The sequence below is a fragment of the Anabrus simplex genome, chromosome 1, assembly GCF_040414725.1.
Source record: "Anabrus simplex isolate iqAnaSimp1 chromosome 1, ASM4041472v1, whole genome shotgun sequence".
Lineage (NCBI taxonomy): Eukaryota > Metazoa > Arthropoda > Insecta > Orthoptera > Tettigoniidae > Anabrus > Anabrus simplex.
This window is the reverse complement of record NC_090265.1, coordinates 883,577,679-883,595,747: the sequence shown is the minus strand read 5'-3', so window position 1 is coordinate 883,595,747 and position 18,069 is coordinate 883,577,679. Positions and strand designations below refer to the sequence as shown.

Below are 18,069 nucleotides of genomic sequence, written 5' to 3'. Positions count from 1 at the left end.
CCAGTAGGTCCCAGAAATTATCAACTTCGTCTGGATCAGACTTGTTCTTATCGATTGTAGGAGCATGTGCGTTAACTAGGGCGTAGGTTTTGTTTGCGCATTTAATTGTGAGTATAGACAATCTGTCATTCACAGGTTCGAAATTTGCAACCGATTTAAGGATCTTGGTTCTAACAGCAAACGCGGTTCGAAGCATCACAGCTCCATTGAGGATTCCTCTTTGCGCTTTGCTCTTGAAAAATCGGTAGCCTTCGGATTGTAAAATCTCTTCATCTGGGTACCTTGTTTCCTGTAGGGCCATTATGGATATCTGATTTTCGTGAAGAGCTTTGGTGAGGGTTTTCAGCTTGCCAGTTTGTATAAGTGAATTTATGTTGAAAGTTGCTAGAAAGGTTTTAGATTTTGGCCTGAGTTTTTGACTCTTCGGGGTACACCGAGACACTCCGACTCGTCTCTTGCATGATGTCGAGTCTCCCCCAGAATCCGAACGAGACTCGTGCGCCGTGGCGTTCACAACGAGGGATTTATCCGAAGATTTACCCCCTGGGGTATGTTTCTTGAAATGTTGTGCCATCATGCTTTTTGACTTGACTTGCTTTGGACGGGTACCCATCCTTTTACAACTAGGGTTGTTAGCCCTAGAGGTTGCCTCAATATGTTTTCTGGCTTCTGGTCATTTACCAGTCTTCGCCGTAACCCTGGCAAGGGACCAGTTTTTTTTTCACGGTGGTATTTTATTTCCCTACTACCCTCTGACTCTGCTGGCGGCAGAGCCAGCGAGCTTCCCCAATTCCAATGGGACGCGCCCGATGGAGGTAACCGGTAAATCCCCACACTCTTTTTTATATATATAGATAAAGTAGGATTGCCAAGAATAAGAAGGAAGGGAAAAAAAATTAAAGAAAACCATTTGGAAGATGAGTAGTCCTGTTTAGGGTCTCCTCACTCACCCTTAATGGGGTAGAGGCTAGGAAAGGTGCCTTCAACATAGTCATCCTCATTAAACGTGTACTGGAGATCCACATCCAGTGGCTTAATCTTTTGCAGTCAAATAATTTTGCCTCATGGTGTATACAAACTCTACTAGACAACCCTCTGGATGAATGACCTGAAAGTAATAATAATGTTATTTGCTTTACATCCCACTAACTACTTCTACGGTTTTCGAAGTTGCTGAGGTGCTGGATATTATTCCCACAGGAGTTCTTTTACATGCCAATAAATCTACTGACACGAGGCTGATGTATTTGAGCACCTTCAAATACCACCGAGCTGAGCCAGGATCAAACCTGCCAAGTTGGGGTCAGAAGGCCAGCGCCTCTACTGTATGTGCCACTCAGCCCGGCATGACCTGAAAGACATACTGCTGTTATTGCCTGAGAACTGAGAAGATATAACATTGATAATGTTGTGTTGTCAGAAACTAGACGAGCAGATGAAGGGCAGCTTGAAGGAGCATGAAGATGGTTACTCCTTTTTGTGGGGGAAAAAACCTTAAAGTGAGAAAAGGCTACATGGAGTAGGCTTCACCATGAAGAACGAGTTGGTCATTATTCTCTCTGAGCTTCTTATTGACGTCGATGAATGACTCATGTCAGTAAGACTTGACTTGTGAAGAATCAGTGTGGGCTTCAATTATCAGTGCATATGCTCCAACTCTTGATGCACACAATAATGTAAAAGGAAAGTTCTACCCTGATCTTCATGGAATCCTCTCAGCTATCGCTAGAGGTGACATGATAATCCTTTTGAGTGACTTCAATACTTGTGTAGGGTGCAGCCATCATTCATGGAAAGCAGTTATAGGTAAGGAAGGCATTGGAAAATCTAATTCCAGTGAAGTTATGCTGCTTACAAAATGTGTGGAATATGACCTACTGATTTTGCCAAAAAAAATATTTTAAAACTTCCTGGCAACACCCTTGATCAAAGCATTGGCATCTGAGAGGCTACATCATTTTCCAGAAGAAGGATCAAAAAGGCCTGTTTATAACGAGAGCCATGACTGGAGCTGATGATTGCTGGACTGATCATAATTTTATAAGGTGAAAAATGTCCCTGCCATTGTCCCCAGGAGAAAACAGCAGAAAATACTTAGACCCTCAATTAACACCCTAAGTCTGCATGACCCAGAAAAGAAGAAAAATTTCCAACAACAACTGAGAACTCAAATCAAGGATATCCAGCTAACCCAGCGCAGCACTGGGAGAGGTTGAAGGAAACTGTGCATATTGTCTCCGTTAAAACTCTGGGTTATAAACTAAAAAAGCATCAGGATGGGTTGAATGAAAATGACTGGGAAATACAAAGTCTTGTTGATGCTAAAAGGAAGGCTTTTGTCTCTAGGTGTTGTGATATTAACTCTGTGTCAAAAAGAAATATCAAGAAAGTAAAGCTGAGGTGCAACGAAAAACCTGCACTCTGAAAAAGGAATGATAGAAGACAAAGGCAAAAGAATTTCAGTAACTTACGGATTCACACAAGACCCATGAGTTCTTTAAGGCTACAAAAGCTGTTTATGGGCCAAGTTTTAATGGAGTGAATCCTGTTTGGACCAAGAACAAAACTGTACTTCTTAAAGTTATTGTTGCAGTCTCAGGGGGAACTTCAGCAGAGTATTCTTGATGCATTTTCTACTGCATATGAAAAACTAGGTTTTAAAATCAATACCCATAAGACTAAGGTACTGTACCAACCTGCCCCAGGAAGAAACCAAAAAGCAGCAGACACTTTTATTAACAAGGAAATCTTCAGATACATGTGGACTGTTAAACTGTCATTAAAAATTGACAAGAAAACCAAATAAAAAATAAAAGTACGGTATACAACCATATTAAGGTATATCTACAATGCTCCACCAAGTCAAAACAGCAATGCTAGTCTTCAGAGAGGAGATTTTCCTAAGAATTCCTGTTTCTGGGGTCAGATACTCGCACATGTCTAATGAATCCTTTTCTTTTCTTTGGTGTGGGAAATATACTTTCATATAAGACAAGAAGATTCTGTGCAGGGTACCTGCTGAAACACTGTTCATTGATGTCACTTTGTTCTTGTCCTCGTCACCATAAGACCTATCTGTGTTGGTGCGACGTAAAGCCACTAGCAAAAAAAACACAACTTTGTTCTTGATTAATGTAGCATATCTTACGCACGTTCTGGGACACTTGAGCAATCAATGCATGGATCATCACTGGACAATTTTAATCACATAAACTTCGTGATTTATAGGCCATAGTCTCTGTTTGTGGATACTTTGACCTCACTTAAATCCTTAAAATAATTTTATTTTAGTTCAGTCAGTATGAATGGTTTGTTTAGAGATGCTTCCCCTATCATGTATTTCCACTGCATAGGAACCATCACGTGAGAAACCAAACAGCATTGTTCCACTTACTTGCTGTCGAGGCTGTTTAGCAGGAATATTCGACTTATATATGCCTTCCCCTGATCCCCCATTGTTTTGGGCTTAATTTCCTTTCACTCACTCACGTTCACTTCACGTTTTTTTGATCTGTTCAGTGTTTATACTACTAGGATTCAACACATCTCCTGTGCTCGCCATGCTGTAGACTCCACTGTGTTCCACCTGGCATCAAACTTATAGACTTGCAACGAGGTACTTGTAAATAACATCCTACCGTGTTTCATACATCAGTGCGCATCAGTATTAAGCCATAAACTCAAACTTGATTTTTAAAAATGTGCTTTACGGCGTTGTTCGGTGACATGCTTCATTTTGCGACGGCATTTATTTAATTTGCCAGTAAAATGTAATTTTGAGCAAGGGTTATAACTTATTTACTTCTTTTTGTAACTTTGTGTTGACCATATGTAGTGAGTAAGAAGCCACCACTGGTTTAAATTAATTTACACTCTTAATTGACATTAAACCTGCTTTAAATCAAATAGGGTAAACAGTAGTTTTTCCCCCTTAAAAAAACCTGTTATTTCCAACCCCGTTTATAAATATGTTTAAAGGTATTATGAAATTCTCATTGAAAAGTGATTACTGAGCCAAGCCTTTTACATAAAACAAATATTTTTGGTAAATGAGTACAGCTGTAGGCTGTTTCGTTTTACCCTAAGCAGAGAGTGGCTGGACATCCCTTCTTTCATCAGCTGTATTAGTAGAGCTGTCATCATCCATGTTTGTATCACTGTTATCACCACACACGTTTGTTCTTGCTGGGAATCTTTTCTACAGGTGTCCTCTAAGCATACACTTATTAAAATTATCTCCATTTCTTCCTGTAACAAACCATTTCTCAGCCAGTGTTTCTTTTGTATTTTCATGACATGAATACAAGCTTTTTTCCAGTCTTCCTTGGTTAGTTAGCACCAAGCAAGTGACTGCGTGGTTTGGGTCACGTAGCTGTCAGCTTGTATTTGTGAGATAGTGGGTTTGAACCCCGTTGTCGGCAGTCCTTGAAGATGTTTTTTTGTGGTTTCCCATTTTCACACCAGGAAAATGCTGGGCTGTACTTAATCAAGGCCACAGTCACTTCCTTCCTGCTTCTAGCCCTTTCCTGTCCCATTGTTTTCATAAAACCTCCTGTTCCCATCATTGCCATAAGACCTATCTGTGTCGGTGTGACATAAAGCAAACTGTAAAAAAAAAAAAAAAAAAAAAAGAGTCCTCCTTAGTAATTTCACATATTGCTGTCGTCGTGATTTCATTATGAATTGTTACTGCTGCTTGATTTCAGGTGTCATGTGAGACACCCATGTCTTACCTTCCATGATAATGTGGTCCAATAATTCATCGTTTTCATCATTGTACCATGTCAACAATGTTAAAGCACTGGTACATTTTTTATTTAGTGTTGCTCCATCAGCATCTTAAAAAACCATTGGTTATGCAGCTTCATGAAGTTTTCTCTTGCAATTTTGTACACAACAGAGTTTGACACTTGAGAAAATGCAGCGCTAATGTGGAAGTTGTAAACTGTCGGTTGTTCACAAATTTGACACATGCACAGCCTCATCAGTGATTACAGATAGTTGTACAAATATTGGTAAACAGTCCTTAGCTGAAAACTAGCCCCTCATATATGGAAAGATAAGAACAAGAAAAAGAATACATAGTAGGATAGAAACAATGACAAGTCTGTGTTGGAAGAGGGAGCAAAGAGGAAGAGAAGACAAGGACAAGGATAATCTCCACACCTTCAAATACTGCCATCTTCAAGTTGATAGTCTCTCTTCATCAGTTTTAGTTATCCTATATCCATTTCTTCTCAGTCTCTGATGATGAACTCATTTCTGTTTCTCAGCTTCATGAGGAGGGCAGGCTTCATTATTCACTGAGGAACCATCTTTACAGATCTTTAGTCTTGATGTGGGGAGTGCACGATAAGAAAGCTGGATACAAAATTAATATTGATGGCAAAATACTAGAAATATTATCTTTTTGTCTCTTCCTTTTTCATGTTTAGTCCAGTTTTTTTCTTATTCTACACTAAATAATCTCTGAAGAGCGAGTGGTTCATCCATTTGGTATCATACAAAAATGATGTGTAACTTGATTGGATCATCACTGACAATAAACGGTAGGAAGATGAACTTCTCATCTTTTCAGCTTCACCTCAGCACAGGTGGTAACGGAGCAGCACTAGTGACACTTCATCTGCGAATAAATACCTTTCCTGTAGAAAAATTTCTGTCACTCTTTGAAATGTGTATTGCAATATCCAGAAGTCTATTTGCTATAATTATACTGTATTTTAGTTTTGGTAAGTACAATTGTCACTGTACAAAATTATGTTATTTGTTTCACCATGATAAGGCTAAAGATAATCAGCAATGTTCATAAAGAATCTAGAATCACTGAAGTCAGTCATTAATTCTGAGAATCAGTATCACATGATGTGATGAGTTTGTGAATTATGTACAGTGAAATTTTGGTCACAAAGCTTTGTGTTTGCTTTAAGACTTTGAGCCACTTTCACTTCTTCTAAGTCCATGCCAGGGTAACTTCATGAACTTCAGCTGTTTTGTTGCATATCTCCTTTCCATCCCTTTTTCTGTCCTTTCTGATAACTCGTTTTTACTAATCGTTTTCACTCCTATTGCCAACAACATGTACACAAATTATTTATTTCTGTGTAATAAACCAGAGTTCATGTAAATTTTGAATGTTGTACATGTTATTCCTGATATCACTATAAATAGAGGCTTAAGGAACTGGCTGCTAGTGCTGAGAAGTATCTTTTGTCCAATGTTATTATTTATCACTTCCTGGACTCATAGTTCTCGATGTCCTTGGCCTTTGATCTCTCTTTTCTTTAGGCTACGTGGTACCTTGTTGCTCCTCTGTTAAATTTGAGTTTGTTATTGTTATAGGCTCTCAATGAGCTGGGAGAGCAGCAGAACTTGCCTGTTGAGTTTGTTGATGGATTTATACTGGAGATGTCTGTTTCCATTCCCTGGGCATCCCTGCTTAGTGACTCCAGCTATGTGGAAGTATCTGGTCTTGTCCTGACAATTCAACCAAAGCAACGGGCTGATAGTGGTAAGTATAATTTTCATTAAGATTATTTTCTGTATTTTAATAAAGGTTATTTGTGTTGAAATAATTAACATTTATTGTACGGAGGAAGTGCCCACATCTCTTAACCAGAGTCTAATTTCCAGAGGAGAGGCTAGAAGATATTCATAGTCTGTTCTCTAGGTTAGGAGTGATTGGAAACAACTCGCGACCTAAATTACATGCGTAGAGTCGATTGTAGGATGATCGGTTGCAAACAGTGTCTGTATCCCATGTTAGGGGCGGCAGCGGGAAAGCACCCTAGTGAAAGTTATTCCTGATATCACTATAAATAGAGGCTTAAGGAACTGGCTGCTAGTCCTGAGCAGCCTTTAAATAGACAAAGAATGCAAAGAACCCCTCCCCGCCTCACCTTTGAGTATGATTAAATTAAAACTGCGATTAGACACTTGGATTGTTTGAAGTCTGTATGCAGCCAGAAAACTGGACAGTGCTGCAAAAGAGATGAAAAGATTGAAAGTCAGCATACTAGGTATAAGTGAAGTTCACTGGCTAGGATTAGAAATTTGCCAATATCATTCTGGTCATCATCATCATCAGTTTTCCACTCCAGTTGCCCGGGTGTGGTTTACGAGCACTCTCCACTTCTGTCTGTCCATGTACCACTCTTCTCTCAAGACGACATCCCAGCTGATTCCTCTTGTTCCTATGTCCTCTTTCACTTGGTCCAGCCACCTCTTCCTAGGTCTTCCTACCGGTCGTTTTCCGGCCACGACTGTGTGTAGCCATTGTTTTGCTGTCCTTCCATCGTCCATTCGTTTGACATGGCCAAACCATTTCAAACGGGCCCTTGTCACTTTTTCATTCAGGGATGGGTACACACCAGCTTGCTCCCTTATTCTTTCATTCCTTACCCTGTCCCTTTTTGTCTTCTGTACCATAGTTCGTAGGAACTTCATTTCTGCGGCTTGTAGTTTGCTGTCCACTTGTTGGGTTGTTGTGCAGGTTTCTAGGCCATATGTTATTATGGGGGTGAAGTATGATTGGAATAGAATCTGCTTTGATCTTAAGGGAACTTGTTCGTTACAGAGGAGGTTCCGAACTTGATGGTAAAACTGAGCTGATTTTTGAATGCGGTTGTTAATCTCATGCTGTATTCTGTTATCACTTGAAATGATGCACCCAAGATATTTATATTGGTCTACTGTTTCCAGTTGTGTACCTTCCAGCATTATTTTTCCTTTCTTCTTCTGCCTGTTGACAGACATGGTAACAGTTTTCCATTTATTTATTTTTAATCCGTGTGCTTTCAAATGTTCACTCCAGGTGTTCAGCCTCTCTTGGACTTCCTTCTCTGTATTTTCCCAAATTACTACATCATCTGCAAATGCAAATGCATTGATGTCCATATTGTTCTTCTGCTTAATTTCTTTCGTGACTTCATCCATGACAGTGATAAAAAGTAATGGTGAAAGGGTACTGCCTTGTTGCACTCCTTTAGTGGTTTGGAACCAATCAGAATTACCGTTTCCTATCTGTACGCAACTGCAGCAGTCTTCGTAAAGCATTTTAACTTTCTGAATAAGCTTTTTGGGTACATTCTTCTTTCTTAAACATTCCCATATAGTCTTCCTTGGAACACTATCAAATGCTTTTTCGAGGTCCAAAAACACTAGTGTTAAGTCTTTGCCCTTCTCCCAATGCTTTTCTAACAGTATTCTAAGTGCAAATATGAGATCGGTAGTTGATCGGTGTTCTCTGAATCCATATTGTTCTTCCTGTAGTTGTGGTTCTATTATTTTCCTTAGCCTTTTTTCAAGTATTTTCTCAAATATTTTCAAACCATGGGACAATAAAGTGATCCCTCTATAATTGCTACAGTTCTTCCGGCTTCCTTTTTTGAAGAGAGGTATTATTATTCCCTTTTTCCAATCATCTGGGACTTTTCTATCCTTCCATATTGGTATTATTCTGGTGATGTTAGTGCTGAAGGGCAACACCAAAGAGGTGTTGAAATATTTGTTTCCTCAGAGTACACAAAATATATCCTTCTTTTCACCAGTTTCAGACAGAGTAATGTTGCTTCAACTATTTATGCCCCTACTGCTGAAAGGTGATGTTAAGGCTTTTATGAATCTTTACAAAGTGTCTGTGAAATAGTGAAAAATGTTAACTTAACACTAATCCTGGGTGATTTCAATGCCAGAATTGGACTGGGCTGTCTTTTGGATCTGGTTGGAGATTAGGGCGTAGGGATAAGCAACAAGAGAGAAGATAGGCATTATGAATTCTGTCAAGAAAATAGTTTGGTTATAACTAATACATAATTCAAATTACCTAAACGGACTATGTACCTGGAGTTTGCCTCTTGAATGTAATGAACCTGTCGGGAACCAGATTGACTACATCCTATGAAACAAATTATTTCAGAACTTGATTATGCGAGTTGTTGATTATCCTGGTGCTGACATTATTTTCAACTATAATCTGGTGGTTACCAGTATGAGATTGAATTTAAAATTAATCTGCCGAGATTCTCATAAGATGTCGGTAGATGTCATGTAATTGAAAGACCTCACCGTTAAAGAATTGGTTAAATGAGGACTTAACAAGCGAGCTATGTTAAATTAACAGTATCGAACCTAGCATTCAAGATCATTGGAATTGCTTAAAAACAGTGTCAAATCAAGTTTGTTATACTTATCTGGACACCATCATACACCATAAAAGAGGAAAAAGAAAAATGTTGCACAATACAAGAAATCATAGATCTAATGTAACAATGTTTAAACAAATAAGAAAGGAAATTAAAATAGCTAAACAGCAATGGATGTTTGAGAAGTGTAGTGAAATGGAAGAATTAAACAATCGTCACGGTGCATTGTTATACATAAAAGAGTGAAAAAAGTATCAGGAAGAGGCCTATACAGAACGCAAATACCTCTGACTGTAATTGATAGCTCTGGAAAACCTCTTGTGGAAGAACAAGGAATAAGAGAAGAATGGAAAGCCAACATGAACAACCTTTTCAGTGACAATAGGAATGAAATACTGACTGATGTTAAATGCACTGAAGATCCTAAAATCTCTGAGTCAGAAGTATAACATTCAGTTTCAGTTGCAATAACCAGAAAAGGTTTTAGACCTGACGTACTTCCAGCAGAATTATTATAGCTCGTAGACAAAGAGAACTTTGATTCCATCACAGAATTCTTCATTTTTTGATTATCCCACACCCTAGTGGGGTCATGGTTGCGAACTGTGTTCCACATTGGGATTTAGCCGTGTTTTACAGCTGAATGCCCTTCGTAATGCCAAGCCTATGTGGAGGGATGTTATCACTATTGTGTGTTTCTGTGATGGTTTGTGTGAGTATGAAAAGGAATGTTTTGGGACAAATACAAACACCCAGTCCCCAAGTCAGAGGAGTTAACCAGGCGCGATTAAAATCCCCAACCGGGAATCAAACCTGGGGGACCTCTGAACAAAAGGCCGGTACGTTGACCAACCAAGGAGTTGGACCAGTACAGAATTATTGGATGATAATATATAACACCAATGAAACTCTTCAAGATAAGGTTGTCATAGAATTGGACGTAGAAGAAACTCGTGGCCAAATGACATCAAAGAATGGACGAGCATCCAGAGTGCCCAACATATTTTGCACATACACTGTAGTGACCACCAATATCTGAGGGATCTTTCATGACACCTGAAGAAGAATGTGTTCTAACTGGTTTACTTTAATTATTTTTGCACTGATTGTATCCTTTTATTGGGTACCTCTGTAAATAATTCAAAATGCTGTTTACCTAGGTAATTGGTCTTTTATTTATTTATGTCCAAAAATTATCATTTTGGGGCTGCACACAAGCCTACATGGTAGCAATCCCTGCTGTTTGTCACAGTACACACAATGGAGCATGTGTTGTGCAAATGTGGCATATGCACAGTTCAATGCTTGCTTTGTAACTGCGTGTGGGATGTAGGTAAGAAATTAGCCTTTTCTTTCATTTTATTCTTGATCTTCCCTTTGCAATCTATTCTTTCTTTTGCAATGTAGACTGTTATCAGTTCTCTTATCTTCTTTTTCTTTGAAATCTGTTCTAATATTATGGGTGGATGTGCTATAATGACATGTTCTCAAATTATTGAAGAAGAAGTGGTACACAGTTTGGACAATTATTCGTTGTAGGCTATGCAATGTACAGGCTACTTATAGAAAACCCTTCAGGCTTAGTAAACTTGTGTCTAAAGAGTATGTTTGTAATGAAGAGTGCAGTAACAGCAAAACCTTTCCTTCTTTGTCAGTTTAGTATTTTCTCAGAAAATGGAGTAAATTATTTAATGTTTTGGCAGTTTTGTGTTGTTCTTGATCAAGTCCAATCATCATAGTCAATAGTAGCACCCATCATCCACTTTAGTATCCTTTTCTCTTCCATCCTCATAACATGTCCAAACTATACCGGTTTATTTCACTCTGTTTTGTCAGAAAGCCTTTCTACTCATATTTCCTCCCTCCCTTCCTTCCTTCCTTCCTTCCTTCCATTCTCATTTCTTACCCTGTCCTTTCTTGTTTTTTCCATCAGACTTTAAAAAAATTTCATCTCGTTGGTCTGGATAATATCTTACACGTCACCTCTACACGTTCTAGAATCTTCCTTCTTCCAGATCAAGTTCCTCATCACACTCTGGTAAAATGTACTTTTGCAAAACAGAGATAAAAGGAAAAAAGTCCATTTTAATCCCATGAGGTAGACACTTATTTAGAAAACTGAAAGTGCCTTATACACGGAATGTCATACATCGGAAATGTTTTATAAAATGTGTAAACGGGGCTCACAACCATGTCCTTTCGTGAACAGAAACCTTATTTCATGCGTGATCCGACAGGCAGCACTACATGTCTCGCATGCGTACCGGCTGCCAGTTATACAGTATGGCGGACAAAGGGAGATTGACGCGTGAAGATAGTGTTGTTTTATGTGGAAACAAAGAGCGTAGCTCGGACCCAGGAAAGGTTTTGTGTTCATTTCCGTACTCGGTGGGCTCCTTGTCGGCAGACTGTATACAGACAGGCCAGGCAATTTGAAATAGAAGGCAACATACTGGAGAAAAAACGGCCTCGCCTCAAGATGGTCCGCTTACCGGAGAATGTTGCTGTTGTGAGAGCGGTTGTGGGTCGGAGCACCTTCAAATCCACCAGAACTGCATGTGTTCAGCTGGGCATCTCTTGTCGTTCAATTCAGAGAATACTGCGGTCTGACCTTGACGTGTTTCCATACAAAATGGCAACAGGTCATAAACTAACGGCGCTTGACAAGCAACGGCGGGTACAGTTTGCTGTGTGGACTATTGCAGAAGGTGATCCCGTATTGCACAACACATGGTTCAGTGATGAGGTACACGTCTATCTCAATGATGCAGTGAACAAACAGAATGTCCGGTTTTGGGTGAAAGAACGGCCTGCTATTGTGCACGAGGTTGAAAGTCATGGTGTGAAAGTGTGTGTGTGGGCTGCAATTTCCAGTCAGGGAATTATTGGGCCAATCTTTTTCAACACAGTCAATAGTGCGCGTTACTTGGACATGTTAACAAACAGTTTCTTTCCAAAACTCTTTGCATCACGACTACCAATAGAGACACAATGGTTCATTCAAGATGGAATTCGTCTGCACACAGCAAATGTTGTTCTGGACTTCCTGAATGAACATTTCGGGCCCCGTGTAATGTCCCATCGATATCCCGAGTGTTTTCAGAGCGGCTCAATCTGGCCACCGCATAGCCCCGATCTCAATCCCTGCGACTTCTTCCTGTGGGGATATTTGAAGGAGACAATCTACCGCCATAAACCAGTAAATGTACAGCAATTGCAAGGGGCCATTGTGACTTTCTTCCGAGGGTTGAGTGAGGACTTGTGTCGTAGAGTGATCGTGAACATGCGGGTTCGTCTCGAAGCTGTTGTACACCGAAAAGGTGTACATATTGAACATGGCCTGTACACGGACTAACCATGCACATGTCAGTGAATGTTGTAACGCCATTTTGTATTCAATATGTTGTATATTACATTTTCTATAAACAATTTCCAGTGTATGACATTTCGTGCGCCACCCTGTATGAGGAATTATTTTGAATGAAGTTATTTTCTACAACATACTTTGAGGAATATTATTCTTACTTAGCATATGCTTAAGAAGTTTTAACCCTAGTTTTACATTACAAGGGCTGAAAGTGAGGTTTTTGTATGAATTGCGATGCTGTGGAATGAATATGTGAAATGGAGATGATTAATTCGGGGCCCATGATTCAAACATTTGATGTCATCCATGAAAGAATCAATATCATTCAAGAGTTAATTAATACATATACTGACTCACCCACATGATGCATTGTAGCCATCTGGTAGGTATCTAACTGGTTTACAACACTGATAAAGGTTTCCAGTGGTACAATACCTTTTTTTTTTTTTTTTTTTTTTTGTAGATATAAGTTGAGTGCCATAAATAACTACAGTATCATAAATTTCCATTTTCCATATTATTTTGAAGAATGAAAACATACAAAACCTGCCTTAGTATGAAATAAAATATAAAATGTCACATGCTTAGACTTTTTTTTTTCAGTAGTTAAAGGGAGTATGATAAGCTTCAAAACAATTTTCCAAACACAGTGGAATTTCAGAATGGAATCTTACTCATCAAATTCATGCCTTGAAACATAGCGTTCAGCCATACTGTGCTACTTTTGGGCATCTCCACTCGGATGTTCGGAACTGCTGCAGAGGCAAGATGTCCTGCAGAATTGTTGTTCTCTATGATGTCACTCAGCCTTTCACTGCCAAGAAATTTCATTGGGAAACTGCACCCACCCTACAATTCAGAATTAAAATTGGCAGATTTTTACCTGTATCCAAAGATGAAGGCATGCCTTGCTAGCATTTGATAATGATGAGGACGTGATTCATACTGTGGTGGACTGTTTGAAGCAAAATTTAGCAATTTCCTACTACTATGAAATACTTAAATTTACCTCATAGCATGTGCTAGTAGGTTAGTCGATTTTGACTCTCTATGACTCCTTGGATCAAATTGTACAATTTCCTTGTGTCCTGTACTGTTTCCTGAAGTTTTTTCAGCTTGGGATGGCTGTATGGAGATGGCTTTGCTTTTGCTTTTTTCCTAGATTGAGATCCATGACTTCCTTGATGCCATCAATCGTTCATTCATTCATTCATTGCCAACCTCTTCTCCTTTTACCATCCGTCTTCCCTAACATTACGATCTTTCCCAGTGAATCACATTTTCTCATAATATGACTAAAGTACTTCAGTTTTGCTTCAGTGTTTGTCCTTCCAAGGAGCAGCCTGAGTTGATTTCCTGTAATATTGGCTTATTAGATCTCTTTGCTGTCCATGAAACACTAAGGAGTTTGCTCCAAAACTGTAGTTTGAAAGCATCTATTCTTCAACACAGCCTTTCTTATTGTCCAGATCTCACTTTAAAATGTTGCAGCTAGGAAAACCATAGCTTTTACTTTACTTATTTTTATTAAAATTGTCTCTACTTTTGAAAACACTGTTGAGATTGGCCATTGCCTTTCTGCTAACGAGCAAGCAGTCACCATCAGCAGAGATCTTGGAGCCCAGATAGATGAAACTGGAAACTAACTCCATTGTTTTTCTCTCTGTTTGATATGAAATGATAGGTTTAAATGCTATGATTTTCGTTTTCTTGATACACTTAAGAAATTGGAAATTGCAACACCATGAAGGCATTGGTTGTTTGTGTTGATTTTCAAGATATGGAACGATGCCATGTAAGTATGTAAACGAACAAAGTTTCAGACCCATTGGATTGTTGCTACAGGTCTCCCCACGTGATTGGTCACGGAGGAATCAACTCCAGTATGCAGACTATGGTGTAGCGTAGTTGACTTGCAGTCTGTGCAGTGAAGTGTTCCTCGTCAAACATGCCTCGACGACAGAGAAGAGCACGCTATCAACAACTGTCGCTCGGAGGGCTCGGATAATTGGGCTGTGTGAGGCTGGATTATCGCTAAGGACTGCCGCTGCACGTGTTGGCCGACAGGCATCTACGGTACAACGTGTATGGCAGCAGTGGTCAAATGAAGGTACCCACAGTCGTAGACTTGGCACAGGCCCAGTGCGACGGACAACTGTGAGGGAGGATCGCCGCATCATTCGGATGGTCCGGATGGAACCCCATGCAACAGCAGCGCAAATTCGAGCAGCTGTGGCACCCCACGTTACACAACAAACAGTTTGTAAATGCCTGCATGCAGCTGGCTTATGAGCCCGTGTCCCTGCAGAAGGTGTTCCATTGACCCCACAACAGCGACATGTAAGACTGGCCTGGTGTCAAGAAAGATTGACGTAGGTCGACGAATGGCATAGGGTTGTCGTCTTTAGTGATGAATCGCGCTTCTGTCTTGCCCGCAGTGATCGTCGGAATCGTGTGTGTGCCGGCGTACCGGGGAGAGGGGCCGCCCAGATCTTATTGTCGAGAGGCACACAGGGCCAACACCAAGCATTATGGTCTGGGGAGCTATTGGCTTTAATATGAAATCACAATTAGTACTTGTTGTGGGCACTACGACTGCTCGACAGTACGTTGATAGGGTACTCAATCCAGTGGTTGTCCCTATGATGGCGAACATTGCTAATGATCCCTGCAGTGCAGCAAGCATGGGCCACAATTCCTCAGGAAGCGATCCAGGGCCTTATTGACTCCATGCCTAGACGAATTCATCAATGTATTGCAGCTCGTGGTGGGCACATCCTGTATTGATTGTTGTCCAAACTTGCGGTCAGAGGGACCTGAAAGTGTAATCGTCGAATCACAACTGAACACTCGTCCTGCATGTTCATTTGCATTAATGTAGCACCACTCCTTCTGGGTGTTCAATGTATTCAACATTAGCCCAGCCTTTGTACTTTCTTCTTTCACCTTAAGTAGGAGGTTATTTAGCTCTTCTTCAATTTCTGCCCTCGGGTGGTGTCATCTGCATATCTAAGGTTATTTGTATTTCTCCCAGCAATGGTGTCGTGTATTTTCTGTCTTATTTTATGGTGTTGAGACTTGGACCATAACGGACAACACCACCAAGAAACTTTGATCTTGCATCCGGGAGATAGTAGGTTCGAATCCCACTATCGGCAGCCTGAAGATGGTTTTCCGTGGTTTCCCATTTTCACACCAGGCAAATGCTGGGGCTGTACTTTAATTAAACCCCTAGCAAAAAAAAAAACTTTGATCATTTGAGATGTGGTGCTACCGATGCCTGCTCAGAATTATCATGGGTTGATGGGTTGACAGAATACAGATCAGATGTAAGGCTTTTCAGGCGTTTGCTGTATTAACCAGCGTTTTGTCTTAGGACTGACACTAGACTCATCAGAGTGGGATGTATCAGACCCTATCCACTGACGCTGGGGTGTATGCAGGTGAACTTATCAGAAGTCCATTTAAGAGGCACAGTCTGATAACTGCATACGGGAGATAAAACTCCACAATGGAATTATTGCCCACCTAGCAATTTCTAATGGAAAATTCTAGTTCCCATGGAGGGAATGAGATATTTTTCACCAATAGAGCTTGTCAAAAACAGATCAGATGTAAGGCTTTTCAGGCGTTTGCTCTATTAACCAGCGTTTCGTCTTAGGACTGACACTAAACTCATCAGAGTAGGATGTGTCAGTCCCTACCCACTGACGCTGGGGTGTATGCAGGTGAACTTATCAGAAGCCTATTTAAGAGGCACAGTCTGATAACTGCATACGGGAAATAAAACTCCACAATGGAATTATTGCCCGCCTAGCAATTCTGAATGGAAAATTCTAGTTCCCATGCAGGAAATTAGATATTTTTCACCAGTAGAGCTTATCAAAAACAGATCAGATGTAAGGTTTTTCAGGCGTTTGCTCTATTAACCAGCGTTTCGTCTTAGGACTGACACTAGACTCATCAGAGTGGGATGTGACAGAATACGTAACACTGACGTACTCCAACGCCTGAACAAAGAGCTGGAGGTCATACACAACATCAAAAAGAAGAAACTTGAGTACTTGACACCTTCATCTTTACAAAGTAAAATTTAAGGAAGGAGAAGTAGGGTCAAAGGAGAATATCTTGGCTATGGAATCTGCGAGAATGGTATGGGCTCGGTATCCTCACTCTTTTCCGAGTTGCTTTGAACAAGAAGCAAATCACCCTGATGACAGCTGACATCCAATGAGGATATGGTACAAGAAGATGAAGAGGAAGTAAAAAATCTAGTTTTTGGTATTGGAGGTAGTTCTTGCAAGCTATGGTTGTAAAAACTGGAACAATTTCAAATAAATACAGCAGAATGTTCCGAGGAGTAATGTCGTGTAGTTCCTAAGAGTAGAACATTGGGAGGAACTCCTTTAAGAATAATTTTTAAATATTCTTTAAGATGGGGAAAGAACGCCTATTACTCTGATTTTAGGCAGATTGTTGATGCATGTAGAAAAGGTCTAGAAGGAAAGAATTAGGCCGGTTGCCTTAAAGAAAAGTGAAGTAATGTAATGTTAAAAGAGAGTGTGTTTGAGTACTCACTCCCCCGCTTGATTTCCTTGATAACTGGCAGGCTTGCATAGGACTGGAAACAGCTGTTACGCTCTGGCAAGCAGTATGTGTTTGGTGTGATGAAGGAGGGGGGCATGGGGAGTATGGCTGAGAGGAGAGAAGTGCGTGTATGTACGTTGGGATGGTATTGTTCATTGGAGTAGATATTTTTGCAATTATTTCAAAAAGGTTTATCTTTTAGTTCATTAATATTTGGATTATTTCCCTGATAAATATTAATGTAGATATTTCCGAATATATTCAAAATGCCTTTATTAATCACACGTAAAATAAACATACATTGATTTATTGAAGAAATGGAGTGATTACATTCTGTTATATGAATTCTCCTAGCTGAGTATTTGGTATGCTTTTTAGCATTAGTGTATTCCAGTAAAGGGTGATAAAACTTCTTCCCATCTGACCAATGTAGATAGCTTCGCAATCTGTGCACTTTAACCTGTAGAATCCAGAGTTCAAAAATTTTGTATTATTGTTGTTGTTATTATTAATAATAATAATAATAATAATAATAATAATAATACTGTGTGAATTGTGAAACAAAGCAGAATTTGTGTTGGTAGTTTTAAATGCCATATTGCAATTTTTTTTGTTTTTTGAATATGTTAGTAATTTGAAAAGTATTTTCATTAACTTAAAAGTAACAAAATTTCTTTTTTCTTAGAGTCTCTAATAAGCGTAGTAGGTGTTTTTTTTTACTTTGTTGATAATTTTATCTATAAAACTTCTTTTAAAACTATTGCTGGCAGCTATTGAATGATCTTTTTTGAAATCTTTATTGGACAAAGGGATATTGAATGCTCTATGGATCCGACTAAAGGAAGTGCTCATTGTTGATATCCAGGATGGAGAGAATCTTGCTTTATAATATTAATAGTCAGTGTTGGCTTCCTAAAAATGTCGAAGGAAAGTTTGTTATTTCTGGTTATGGTAATGTCTAAATAATTTAAT

At 39.6% G+C, this 18,069-nt stretch overlaps 1 protein-coding gene across 1 annotated transcript in view; it reads left to right on the top strand.

Moving 5' to 3' along the window:
• Atg2 (Autophagy-related 2) overlaps positions 1-18,069 on the top strand; it is a 412,975-nt gene that overhangs the window by 18,057 nt on the left and 376,849 nt on the right. The window contains exon 2 of the mRNA XM_067136531.2: positions 6,343-6,511. Coding sequence (XP_066992632.2) covers positions 6,343-6,511 — 169 coding nt within the window. The remainder of the gene's footprint in view (positions 1-6,342; positions 6,512-18,069) is intronic.